This window comes from Triticum aestivum, chromosome 3B (genome assembly GCF_018294505.1).
Source record: "Triticum aestivum cultivar Chinese Spring chromosome 3B, IWGSC CS RefSeq v2.1, whole genome shotgun sequence".
Taxonomy (NCBI): Eukaryota; Viridiplantae; Streptophyta; class Magnoliopsida; order Poales; family Poaceae; genus Triticum; species Triticum aestivum.
The window spans coordinates 198,988,126-199,001,915 of NC_057801.1; the positions used below are offsets into that span (position 1 = coordinate 198,988,126).

Consider the following 13,790-nt stretch of genomic DNA (forward strand, 5'->3'; position numbering starts at 1 on the left):
ATCGATCTGCAAGCTCGCACACGTCGACAGCCTCTCTGAAACCCGCTATCTGTGCGCTATCCCTCTCATTTGGTCCCATCTGCTCCTCTGGACGGAGAATTTCATTAAAATCACCCATGCAAACCCACGACAGCGTATTTTCTCCTCGCAAAAACTTCATAGTGTCCCAAGTTTTGTATCTAAGACTCCTGTTTGCAGCTCCATAGAAGCAAGACAAGTGCCATGGTTCTTTGCCCGGATCTTTAATTACCGAGTCAATGTGATACTGAGAAAAACTTTTTATTTTCAGGGCAACAATATTCTTCCAGTACAAGCACAAACCTCCACTACGACCACTGCTAGCTACTCCAAAACTACCACTAAAACCCAGACTACCCGCCAAACCTTCCACCCTATACTTCGCAAAGCTGAGTTTCAACTATGCAAAGCACATCCGGTGCACAAGCCTCCACTAGATCGCGGAGCTCACGAACCGTCGCGGGGTCGCCAATCCCACGACAGTTCCAACATAATGTCCTCATTTGGCCCGACGGTCCCCCAAATCAGAGGTTGCCTTAGTGCCTAGCTCCATCTCCTCTGCTCCTTGCTCATCCCCCCGCTTCCTCCTCTTTACTATTGGTGCCTTCTCTGGGATTGATGCCGAAGCTGCATTGGCATCATGAGTTGCTCCATCCAACCCATTTTCCAGCTGCAGAACTATCCCATCAAGGTTTGGTATAGGCTGCCCACGAATGTTCATAGTCCCATCCGAAGAGACCAACCTCTTAAGAGCATTAGTGTTGTCCGATAGGTTATGTTCATAAACAGCATGCTCCATCGCTTCCGTTTCAGAATGCTCCTTCGGCCTTCTCCTCTCTCCCATCGATCCCCCTCCACTTTGTCTTCCTCCCCGAGCTCCTCTTCCCCCCGATCTCCCCCTAGCACTTCCATCCATACCTCCCCTCCCCATAGAGCATAAGGCTGGCTGGCCCGGGTTCCACAATAACCATTCACCCCACTCGCAGGTGCGTGGATCATGCGCGCCGTCACCACACTCTTCAACCGTGTGGCCCATCAGACCGCAGAAGAAGCAATAATATGGTAGCTTGTCATAAAACACTAGGTATTTCTTCCTTTCTTTCAGAGTGATCGGGACAAATCTCACCAAGGGAGTGTTGACATCCACAAAGACTCTAACTCGCAAATACCAGCCGGGTTTATTTTGCCCTCATTCACAAGCACCGTAAACGGTGGTTCTCCCACCTTTGCGGCCACCCGTTCTGCTAGTTCTTTTTTGCTATAAGCCCATCAGGCAACCCTTTTATCCTTGCCCTCACCGGCAGTTTATTCAGCTTATACTCAGCCACATCAGTAAAGCCATCGTACTCTTGAAGGATCACTGGAGCATTTCGAAAAATTCATGGCCCTCCTTCCATCACCCTCTTCCACTCTCCAAGGCAATGACACTGAACTAGGAACAAGTTCAGGCCCTTCACGTTAATTGTCACACCCTGTGCAGACGCCCACACGTTCCTCATCTGCCTGAGCAGCGCAGCATGGCTGAAGGGTTTGGTAGTGTGAACCCTAAACAGACTTAGCCAGCGCACTCCTTCAATCAGGTCTTCAACCTCGCCCGACAGGTCCAGATCGTCCTCCTCCTCCCCATGTAGATGCATACCTGTGAATTTGTCCTCCAGATCTGGTTCTGGGCCATAGCCCCAATCTTCATCTTCATCCTCCCCGACTGCCGCGCCAAGATCTGCTCCCGGCTCCACCGGCGCCCTGCCATCTCCAACTCCATCCGCCAACTGGCTTCCCTCTCCTATCTCCATCTCCTTCCCTGCATCATCTACTTCCTTCCCTCTACTAACTCTACCCCCCAGCTCCATCGCCAAAGGCGTCGGTCCTGCCATGCAGCCTGGCCTGCAAAACTCTCTCGATTGATAGGACTTCAGGCCGCCGAACGGATCTGGCCACCGTGAAGGATTGACGTGGACTCCGCCATCACCGCTGGAGGTCAGGTTGGAACCCTAGATGGGGATAACTCTTGTTTCTACAAAAAAAAAAAAACAGGCGTTAGTTTCTGTCGCTAGCTCTGACTGTGCTCGCTGGGCCAGGCCCATGTCACGCATGGGACGCGAGCGCACCATCTCCCTTTTCGTTCGTCTTGTGCTGGCCCAAACTAGCCTTCCACAGCCCAATATAAGCCTCTCCGTTCCAAGGTGTCCACTCCTCTCGGTCCCAAAACCCTAGCAGCCTCTCCCACCCCGCGCCATCCCACCCCCGCCGCAGCCGCAGCAGCAGCCGTAGCCCGATGGAAGTCGACAGAGCCCCGACCGCTGCCGCGGCAGGAGGATCCTCCTCTGGCGCGATGGCGGTGGACGCGGCCGGCGGCGTGGAGAAGCCGCGGTTCGACGCCCTGATGCCAAGCGAGATGAGCGGCGGGAGGCCACAGTACCGCAAGGTCCAGGTGCCGCCGCACCGCTTTGCGCCGCTGAAGAAGGCGTGGCTGGAGATCTACACCCCCGTCTACGAGCACATGAAGGTCGACATCCGCATGAACCTCAAGGTTGGTAACCCGGCTGCGTTTTCTAATGTCCCGTTGCTGCTTCTCTGAATAGTAAGAGCAAGTCCGAATTCGTGTGACCTGTGTTCCCTTCCTCTCATTTAAAACGCGTCATCCGGTCAGTAATTGCGGAGAAAATTATTGGTCTGCTGTTGATCATCGTTTCTTGTACTGTTTGGTTCAAGCACTTGTGTATTATGGAGAAAATCCGCACTAGCTTGTAGCACCTGTGGTTAATGGGGGACAACTTGTAAGATATCTCTGAATGTTTAGCATTTAGCTGTCTCCTTTGTAGCAATTTCATTAGTCTGTTTTTTTTCATCAACAGGCAAAAAGGGTTGAGCTGAAAACAAGGCATGATACACCAGATGTGAGCAACCTTCAGAAGTGTGCGGACTTCGTGCATGCTTTTATGCTTGGATTTGACATTGCCGATGCCGTTGCCTTGCTTCGTCTTGATGACCTGTATGTGGACTCCTTCGAGATCAAGGATGTGAAGACACTTCGAGGGGAGCATCTGTCGCGTGCCATTGGCCGCCTATCAGGGAAAGGAGGCAAGACCAAGTATGCCATTGAGAACTCTACCAGGACTCGCATAGTTATCGCTGATACGAAGATCCACATACTTGGATCCTTTGTTAACATCAAGGTTGCCAGGGATTCACTCTGTAGTCTTATCTTAGGTTCTCCTGCCGGAAAGGTCTATTCGAAGCTAAGGGCTGTATCTGCTAGGATGGCAGAAAGGTATTAGTTGAGTCTGGGTCACATTATATAGCTGCAGTTTTGGCCTTGTAAGGTGTTGTATCCGCTGATTTGTGTCCCTGTGCTATGCATTGTCTTGATATGAAGAACAACTTGGAAGTGCCGAGAGATCTGTGGTGATATTCCTTGTGTTCTGTTCTCGGCTTTTTCTTGGGAAAATGCTGTTCTGATACATGTTATATGTTTGCTTCGACTACTATTTATATATGCCAAACACTATTGTGTAAGTTGTGTGGTCTCTTTTTCTTCGAGTGTGTATTTTATACTCTATAGCATGGCTATGGATGTGGAGAATGATCAAGTTAACCTAGAATCTTGAATTGTCAGATTTGGTTGATTTACCCTTAGAAATGGACCACAACAATGGTTGTGAATCCTACAGAAAGTTTTGCATTTCTCTTGAGCAGTATGGCGAGCCCTTCGCACAGGAGGCTCACCCAAAACATATAGCATTGGTACAGTACTTTATTGCCATGTAAATTCATCTTAGCTTGGCTATGTTTGTTTAGATGCCATTGTTTTTCTCTTTGGTGCTTTGTTCTTTTAATCTTGGATTACCATCCTGTGCATGCACTGCGGTGCTTCTGCAGAGTTTGAGCTGGATAACAGTGCTCAATCTCCTGCCTCCAATGGTCCTTTACACTACAGTGACACCTATAACCAATCTGTCTCTCTTACGTCGTCACAGTCAGTAAGAGTTAGGATCAGACTTTGGAGAAGGTAAACATGTAGAGCATAATTGGTTTGCTACCAACATTTGGCATTGCCAATATTTGGTAAGCCAACATTTGGCAAAAACAAAAGTTGCCAACTTTTGGCAACTTTTTGTGAGATTGGCAACAAGAATTGGCAAGCAACCAATCTCTAGCCAATATTTGTAGTTCCTCAGCTACTATTCATACATATACCATGATTTTAGTTCCTCAAATTATAATTATAATTTCAGCTTATCTGTAGAAACTATTGAGAAAAGAATTATCTTAGTCTTCCACTATATTTTTCTTAGTTTTGTTGCTATAAATATTTATTGCAATTTAGGTTTATAGATGTTGTAAAGTGGTGTGCATCACGTGGTACCAAGAGAAATTGTTTCTTGGTTGTTTGATGAGTTCTCCAACTGTTTTATTTGACACCAGAAATCTTAATTCTAATTGATATGTTTAATCTGTGTAACCATTTGTTACGTCTTATAGCAATTGGAACCCTTTGGGGAAGATATGATATGTTTAATCTGTGTAATCTCGCGAGTGACATCACCACAAGGTTTAAAAATCCTGTTTGAAAATGCCAAGGGTGTTCCAACAAATGTTACTTTAAATATTATCTACAAGCAAATAATTAATGCTTTATAGGTAACTAGGAACGAATTATCTGGCTGGAGAAAACTTTTCCTTTGCTTAATTGTTTGCTTCTGAATTGTTTTTTTCTAGTAGGAGACTTTGTTTTCAGGCTGGCAGTACGAAGGCTCCAATTCAGACGGGCTTTTAGTGGTCACGCTGGCTTTATCAGCTGCGTTGTTCACACAAGACTACGCTGGTTTCATCAGTTGCACTTATTATTCTCCTATGGTTCTGTTCTGTTCGATATAAAAGAGAAGAAGCTTCTGCTCTGTTAATTCACTGAGTACTAGAATATCAATTTGTAGATCAATGGTATTCTGTTCTTCGTACTCTTGCCTGTATTTTGGTGTTCAGTTTTAGGAATCCAGCAGATTTTAGTGTTCAGTTTTTTGAGCCCAGCAGATTAGTTCTCCCTATTGTTTCCTTTCAGGCAGGGGTATTATTAGATGCATTCTATACTATGGGCCTTGCTACCAGCTGAGGAAACAAATGTAATGTTGCAGATTATACAAGCTACGCTGTATGACAAAAATAAATACATGGTTGTAGAAATCTCCAACGAAAAGAGTAGGCGGGCTTTTCCACGGGCGCGGCTTGCGCCGCGCTTTTTGAATAGTTATTCAATTTAAACTTTAAATATCAAACACTAGGAAGAGATTAAAAAAATTAAACCAACATTTCATCCACTTAGATTACTTGTACAGGCCAACAACAAAAGGATGTATTTATGAAACCTTCTGGTGGAGTATCTTTTTTCTCACACCCCAACAGAGTAGAGCATAGATGACCCACTATATTTTCTTTTCCAAACTAATGGACAGGCCAAATGATCTTCCTATTTCTTATTCTTTTCTTTTATTCTCTATGAAATACAAATAATCAGTTTTTATTTAATCATGCATTCTTCAAAAAAATAGTAATATTTGTAAAAAGGTCAGATCTTTTTAACACTTCCATCGGTCCCTACTATGAACCAGAGCACCATGCTCTGTGCCCCAAGCAGGCGTCATCGACAGTGCAACGGATCAAAGGTATCGATTTTCTCAGATTCTTGACTGCATGCATTTGTTAACTGTGAGCATAATTTGCCTGTCTACTTTATTTGGTCCTGAACTTACAAACTGTTTGCCGCAGATCTTCTTTCCTTCTGCATTTTCTTGCATCTTTCCTCGTACCTGTTGTTCCCCTTTCATGCCAGTGGCTGTAGATAATTAGCTCATACAGACACGTCGTATGCCTTCTTTTTTTCCATGCAGTTCTAAGATTGTGAGCAACAACATATACAATCTTCGGACCAGATAAGAAAGACCGTGCACATATCTACAAGATAATACAAATTTCTTTTTTTTTCTTTTTTCGAAAAGGGGGGACTCCCCGGCCTCTGCATCAGAATGATGCATACAGCCACAGATAATACAAAGTTCTTAACCCTTTCCTTTTTTTTATTTTTCTTCTTCTTTGTACAATATCATCCATGTCGTCATTCTGGCTTGACCAAACTATACTCTACTACTGAATGTCTGAATATATAGACCCAAAAACGCTCTAAAAGACTTTCCCATACATGTTTTTTTGCATACTTTTAACACCCTTTCAACGTACTCCCTCCGTTCCTAAATATTTGTCTTTCTAGAGATTTCAACAAGTGACTACATACGGATGTATATAGACATATTTTAGAGTGTAGATTCACTCATTTTGCTTCGTATGTAGTCACTTGTTGAAATCTCTAAAAAGACAAATATTTACGAACGTAGGGAGTATATATTATTTGAACATATGTGATACAGTTGCTAGTAACAAGATATTGCAGTAACACCAGGAGAAATGCAGTTGATCTGAACTGATGATTTATCCGTGCAGTTTCACATACTTCCACCAGCATCGCTTCCCTCCCTCCTCTGCCCCTCAGCAGAAAACAGGCCGCCATCACCAAATTCCTTTTTTTTTGGAACGAAGATGCTAGGAGCGTCCGGCTATAAATTAATAAAGCCACCAGGCAGCATCCACACATAGTTTAAACCTTACAAACCGAGAAGTCAACAGTTCGTCGGGCTCCAGGGCCCGGAATAAGCTAAGGTAAAGCAACAAGCAGTTTATGATCACAAAAGCGGAGCATAGCATATAGTGCATTGGAAAAGACTCAAGCTGTCATATCTCCTTGGCGCGCCTTCACCATAGTCAGCTTGATCTGCTCCATGATCTCGTTCATATGGCCCATCTTAATTACTAGGAACTAGGTGAGGATCAGTGGAGTTTAACAGGAAGTCCATTCCGTATTTCATACTGAGACCCATCTTTCTTCATATGGCCCATCTAACAGCACACACTACAGAGACAAAAATCAAAGCCGATGACCTACTAATATTTCGGTTAGTTTTGCACTTTTGCTTTGCTTTTCCCCGTTGTGGTAATTCCCTTCGGGAGTCGACATGCCACTGGTGGAGACAAGGGCAAGACTGCCAGCCCTGCTGCCCTTTATCCCGAGCAGTGGCCGTCGAGCCTTAGGTCAATGGATTTCTTTTCTCTTTTTTGGCTTTATTTATAAAGGGTTGGATGACCAAACAACAGAGCGCACCACACCAGCATCGGGACTCAACTCCACCGCCCAGTCCACGTCCGTCGGGGCCGTGGATGTTTCATTCACGGCGAACTTTTGTAACATCAGTGAAGGGCTCGGTGCAAGTGCGCCGTGGAGCACCGAGTAAAACATTATTGCAGAATGATGTGCATGTCTTGAGGACCAAGACACGAGCTGGTTGAAAAAAAGATACCACTATGCTCACTGTTTTTCCTTCTTCCGACAGGCTATGTATGACCTATGAGCACATGATCTGATCACTCTTCTTCCTACCGGCGGCTACTCCGAGCCGCTCCATGGCTGTCTGATCCGAAAGCAACGTAGGCATGAGAATATACGCGGGCGGGCGGGCGGGCGGCAGGCGAGGATATGGACATGTGCAGCGCAGAGAACCGGCCGAGACGAGATACGCACAAAAATCCGAAAAGGTTGCGTTGCGTGGGTTGTGCGACGGGGATGGGCCACTAGCGGCCACTCGCGTGCATGTGCCATTGTGCATCGGTGGATCATGTGGGCATCGCGAAAGCAACGGCCACCATACATCAGACGACAGGAAGGAAGGCGAACAAAATCCTAGTACGTCCTCTGCCTCTCTACTTTATCACCTTTGCATAATGTTGTGGAAATGTAAGACGAGTTGCTCTATGCATGTTTTTTTAGAGCAACCACGTAATTCATTTCACTGATAGAAAATTAAGTTACATGGCCAAACACACCTGTAAACTACTCCCTCCGTCCCATAATGTAAGACGTTTTTTGACACTAGTAGTGTCAAAAAACGTCTTACATTATGGGACGGAGGGAGTAAAAGATTGACCAGGAAACCACGACTGACCCTGAAAGTTTGGAGATAGACCCTTAACAGATAGAAAAATACAGAACTATCCCTAGGGTTTTCCACACTCGCTGGGCCGCATCCCCGATCCAATGCCGCCAAAGCGCACGCCAGAAGAGACGTCGAGCCTCCACCATTGCCAGATCCAAAGAAGCACCATCACCAACAAGGCTTTGTAATTCGATGAACAGACATGCCGCAAGCAGCGAGGCACATGTCGCTGTGTCACGTCGATCGGGGGACGTCCCCGTGCTACCTTGGACCAAGATCCGCCACATCCCATCGACGAGGTCGGGGAAGAACGATAGATACACCACTATCGGACCAAACTCCTCGCTCCAGAGCATCCTTCTCGCCCTGGCCTCCAGCGCATCCATAGATAACGACGAATGCCAGCGACACACCGAGAAACTGATCTTGCCAGATCTAATGAACGGCGAGAAGACCAAGCTGCCGATCTGAAAGATCGACAAGCACACATCGCCATCAACTCCGAGACGTCACCGGTGTGGGAGTAGAGTTGAGGCAGATTTATTCGCCTAGCCGCTGCTCCCACCACCCTAACGACGACAACAGACAAACCCTAACCCTAACTACTAGGCTAGAACGGAGGAACGAGATCCCCTCCCTCCTGCCGCAAGAGCGGCAAGCGGAGGGAGAGGGGACCGACACCCTCGCCGGCGAAGATCTAGGATGGGAGTTGGTCGCCGCCTGTCGCTTGCGAGAGGAGGCACGGCGTAAATCAGTCCGTAAGAGGATTTACAAGTCCTTGCACGTTTCTCTATTCCTTCGATGAACCGTGTTTAAGGGCAGGGTTCATGCAGTGCAGTTAGGGGGGGGGGGGGCCTTTTTTTGCCTCGACTAGTTCTTGATATTATGTCATTGCAAATACCGGATGTAATTGTTGTCATCTTGATGCTAATATATTGTCTTCGTCGAAAAGAGCTTTCGCAAAGTGGAATTATCAGAAAATTAGGAGCCATCGGAATCATTGTAAGGAATCAAACAACTTGCAGAATAGCAGGGGGTGATGATGCTACCAACGTGTCCGGTTAACTTCATGTCAATCGTGGATTCGGTGTCATATTGCCTGGTGAGGCCATTATTCTTGGGGTAGTAAATGAGAATAATCCTTCGCAAAAGATTAACAAATTGTTTCCTAATTTCTTTATAGCAATTGTTTCGTTATCCTTTTCGCCATAGCCAACACGTACGCATACTCACTCTACCTCTATGATTACTTCATGAGGCTGAGCCAGCCTATGCCAAGTGTAGGATTTGATCACAGGTAGACTGGCTTCACCATAAAAAACCCTAACCATCTTTGAACTATGCTTAGCTCATAATTGTTTCGTGATCTTAACTGAGACCTTTTTTTTCTCTAAAACATATGAAGCCAGGGCAACAACCGCCACAATGGGCCTTGTGTCTTGACACAATTCTTTCTGAGAGGTCGGATGCAAATCTGGGGCATTCATCAATCACAACAGACCATATATTTGTCTAAAAAAAACCAGACCATATAGATTTTTAATACTCATTTTACCATCACCTTATTCTTCTTTCTGGGAGGACAGTAAGAGCATCTACAGCAGATATGTCAAATATGGCCCCTCAAATGCCCACAGACGTGTCCGTGGGCAGTGACCGGACACGCCTTAAATTTCAGTAGTTGCATCCAGACATCACATACTAGATTCTTAAATCCATACAAGGACATGCAAATGAAATAAACTTACGTACTATGTCGATCACCTAGCTATATCGTCAGAGATGTCGATGATCTCCGTGCCCGGCTCCGGCAGCATGGGCGGCAGCTGCAGCTCCGGCTCCTCCGCCTGCCCCGCTCTGGCCTCCTCCACCTCTATCTCTGCGCCGAGTTCTGCGAAGAGCGCGTCGGATGCCGCCTGCTCCTGTTGGAGGAACGCACAATTGGCCTCCACATAGGCCTCATCCTGGATGGACTCTAGGATGGACTCCAGGATGGCCTACTGCTCCGCCATCTCCTCCGATTGGGCGATGTCGAACTCCGCCCCCGTCTGCTCCATGTTGAAGCCCGACAGCTCCTGCTCCGGCTGCTCCGCCTCCTCCACCTTCATCGGAGCCAACTCCTCTTCCCCCGGCTGCTCCTCCTCCTATGCTCCGGCGAGTCCGGAGGCAGCCCGACATTGATGCGGGCGGCACGCACGGCTTGTCTCGCCCAGATCTCCTGCTGGATCTCGTACCGGTGCTCCGACGTGAACATTATTTAGTAGGTGATCTTGCTCCGGACCATGACGGAGCGCATGAGCGTGGACAGAGCGCCGGTGCGGGAAAGGGAGGAGGTGGATGGACTCGGACTGGTGGCGCGAAGAGGGGAAGGTGGATGGGCTAGGGTTGCGGGATGCCTGTCGGGTTAAATAGGCGGATTTGGTCTCGGGCGGTGAGCCGGAGCGGCGCCACGCGACGTTCACACTGCAACGGCGGAGGAGGCGTCCATTGGACCGCCGGGTTTCCGTGCGAGTCCGGGTGGGACCCCTTTGCCAGTCATACATGGCGGTCGCTTCCAGGCACCCCCCATATTCGCCCCATATTTAGGCTGGATATGAGGGGTGCCAGTCAGCCTGGGCGTTTTAGGCCGGTTTGAGGGGTCGTCTGGGTGAAAAAATCATGACCGATCAGTTACCGGGCGGTCCGCCCGAACGTATGAGACGGGTTGGAGACGTCCGGCTGAAGATGCTCTAATAGACATGTATGCATGGAACGTCTTTGTTTTTCTTTGAAAATGAGGCCTGATGCTGGCCACACAACACCCTACTACTGTTCGTGAAACAAAATGACACAGTTTAGCGCTCCATCTGTTTCATAATATAGTGCTTATAAATTTTGTGGAAGAGTTACATTTAATAAACTTTGATCAAATATGTAGAAGAAAACGTCTACATTTAAAATACCAAATACTCTCTCTTTTCCAAAATATTTGTTGTGGTTTTAGTTCTTCGTATTTTTAGCACATATGATTAGGTTCATCGTGAGACACACATTCATATTGTATATATTTGGTATTGTTAATATAGATACTTATCTCAATAAATTCCATTAAAAATTGTAAAGTTGGACTTTTCACAAAGTTTATAGCCACTACATGATGGAGCATAGCTAGTATTTTGTGTGTACGTGTTTTGAAAACAAAGGACCAGACTTGCCCAGTTGTTGTTGATTGACCACTCGTTCCATATGTGCGTGTTTGCAGTTCAGTGCACGTCATGCAACGTATCCTGACTGGTGCGAGGGAATGGAATGCATGGCCTTGCTTGCACACCCATCGGCTTCAGCTCGATCGAGATCATGAGTAAAAATCAAGGTATCAATGTAGGAAAATATCAAGATCAGTTAAATCACTCGCAATGTGAAAGTCAAGCTCCATCGGCATCATCTTTGAATGGCCGATCATGTACCAATCATGCGCCCCTACTTTAGGCCACTTTGGATTAAGAAAAAAAAGAAGAAATGACAAAACATGCTAGGGAGTGCTGGCCCATCAATTTTAAGGTTTTTTTTTCTTACTCTCCCTTTACCCGGACATTTGTTCTCAGAGCTGTTCTCACATCCCGCAGTTTGATCAAATGTTAGATTGGATCGATTAGGTTTATCGGCATAGCTTCCACTGGGGTGTATATTTATATGTATCACAAAATATTACACATGTGGGCTAAAATAAGCGCTAAGATAGTTAAAATCCTTGTGGTGAAATCAACCCATTTGGTTCTAAGTCTTATATTCTAATGCTTGCATTTTTCTAGACTTATGATGTTTCTTGGACTATGAGGCACCCGCAGTGATCAGTTAATTAATCTCAAGATTTACTGGCCCGATCTCTTAGAGATGGTCATATGGATAGGGTGAGTGTGCTTGTGTATTACTTTATCATAATTTGCCCAATTTAATTGTCCTTCCTCTTCAATATTGTTTAGAATATGCGTCATTGAGATACATCAATTTCATGGACAAAAGGTCGACCCCTACATCAATGCCCACTCAACTACTCTATAAGAATTATACTTTTTCTTTCCCCTCTCGCAAGGCGACTAGGGAAAGGCTTCCTCCACTCGATCTCCACCGACGAGCCCGTGGACTCGCCTCCCCTCCGTCTGCTGCTGCGGCGGCCGGTGGCGGGGAGGAGATTTCTGATGCCTTGTCTCCAGCTAGTAGATAGGCAGGGTTTTAGTTCTCGCAGGGGCGCGTTTGGACGGATGACGGGCTTCTTCTTCGAGTCAGTCTTTCGGACTCCGATCCTCCTCAAATTTGTCCGCTGCGAGAGATTAGACAGAGATCTGGCATAGATTTATGCTAGCTCTTCAGGGCGGCGAGGTTAGGGTTTCTCGCCATGCGTAAGTAACGACGATATTTTGTGTCAAATTCCTCAGATCGATTCAAGGATTCAACAACGATGACGACTGCGGCTACGGGATGCTGGTCCTTAGGGGCACGTACACGAAGACTTCCCGCCTGTCATCAACAAGGTTAGGCTGGCTCCGGTATGAGAGCGGCGACAGCGGCGCGTCGATGACTCGTTCTGACAGCGGCGCATCGGCGAACATATATGAAATTTATATCATTTGATCCATCATAAAAAGTACTTTCATATTTTATCTATTAGGTATTGTAGATATTTTTATTTTATTTTATAATCTTGGTCAAACATTCAATTGGTTGACTTGAAGGGAAATCAATACACCTTATATTCTGGAACAGAGGAAGTAGATCTGATCGTTTCACAAAAAAAACTACTCTATAGGAATTGACCTCGTCACCGCCACTGCAACACTGGCGCCTCCCTGGAGTCCACCGATCTTCTTCAGCCTTGATCTTAGCGTGATCACATACATCGATTCCAAGACATGAAGGCAATGTTTTTGTGGTGTCGCGAAATGCACCCAAAAGCTAAAAATGATGTCCATGTGTTGAAACATACTATCCACCATTCTCGACTTTGGATGAATTCAATATGTCATCGAAACCAGAAGATCTCAAATTGAAGAGCCGACCAACGTACTATTTAATAAATGTTCTAGTCCACATCGACCCACATTGTCTGGATGTTAGGGGGAGGGGGGCTACCCTCGCGAGGTCCAGACTTGAGAGGAGCTCCACCTACACCCCGCGATGATGTCCTCTTTGCCTATCAAAGTTGGAACAGCTCGCTAAGCGCCACTCCATCTAGATTAGACATAGGCATTCGTTGGGCCAGTGTTGAGTGAAGATGTACTCCAATGCTTTTTTTTAACCAAATTCTAAAATTCTTGAAAGAACCATCCCCGTTTTCCCCGCTCGATCTTTCTTTCTTCCTGAGGTCATACCTCTGCCACTTTACCATGAGTTTCACTAAGGCATATAACCTCATTCGGGTAAGAGGAGCAAGGAGTGGGGAACATCTAATTATATGCTCTTTAGCAATTTGTAGCATAGATGTGTCAAAATTTTAGGAAAAAAAAACATAGCCTCAAAGACCCAAAGGTTTCCTTTTCAGATCTGAGTTATTCATTTTTAGGAACTTATACATTACTAAAGATATACTTGCGCTTTGCCGCAAATAAAAAATGTACGAAACAAATTGTTGTCGTTGTCGACATAACTACAGATTAGGAGGTGACGATGGTAAGCGATTGCAATGAAACGTAAATGTATGGTGTGTAGGTAGGGGGGGTATATGTGGATGTTGCCACACTACATCGATAAAAGTTGACA

General features: G+C 46.1%; 1 protein-coding gene across 1 annotated transcript; it reads left to right on the forward strand.

The window, feature by feature from the left end:
* Positions 1-2,194: 2,194 nt before the first annotated feature.
* LOC123069341 (RNA-binding protein pno1) lies at positions 2,195-3,534 on the forward strand. The gene is made up of 2 exons (XM_044492171.1): positions 2,195-2,548; positions 2,874-3,534. Exons 1-2 carry the CDS (start codon positions 2,294-2,296, stop codon positions 3,294-3,296), a joined length of 678 nt encoding a protein of 225 aa, XP_044348106.1. The 5' UTR covers positions 2,195-2,293; the 3' UTR covers positions 3,297-3,534.
* Positions 3,535-13,790: the final 10,256 nt, after the last annotated feature.

Bases quoted from the DNA above. Each gene is read 5' to 3' on its own strand.
- LOC123069341 (XM_044492171.1), top strand. From the start codon at position 2,294: ATGGAAGTCGACAGAGCCCCGACCGCTGCCGCGGCAGGAGGATCCTCC. The intron at 2,549-2,873 runs GTTGGTAACCCG...TTTCATCAACAG, and splicing joins ACATCCGCATGAACCTCAAG to GCAAAAAGGGTTGAGCTGAA.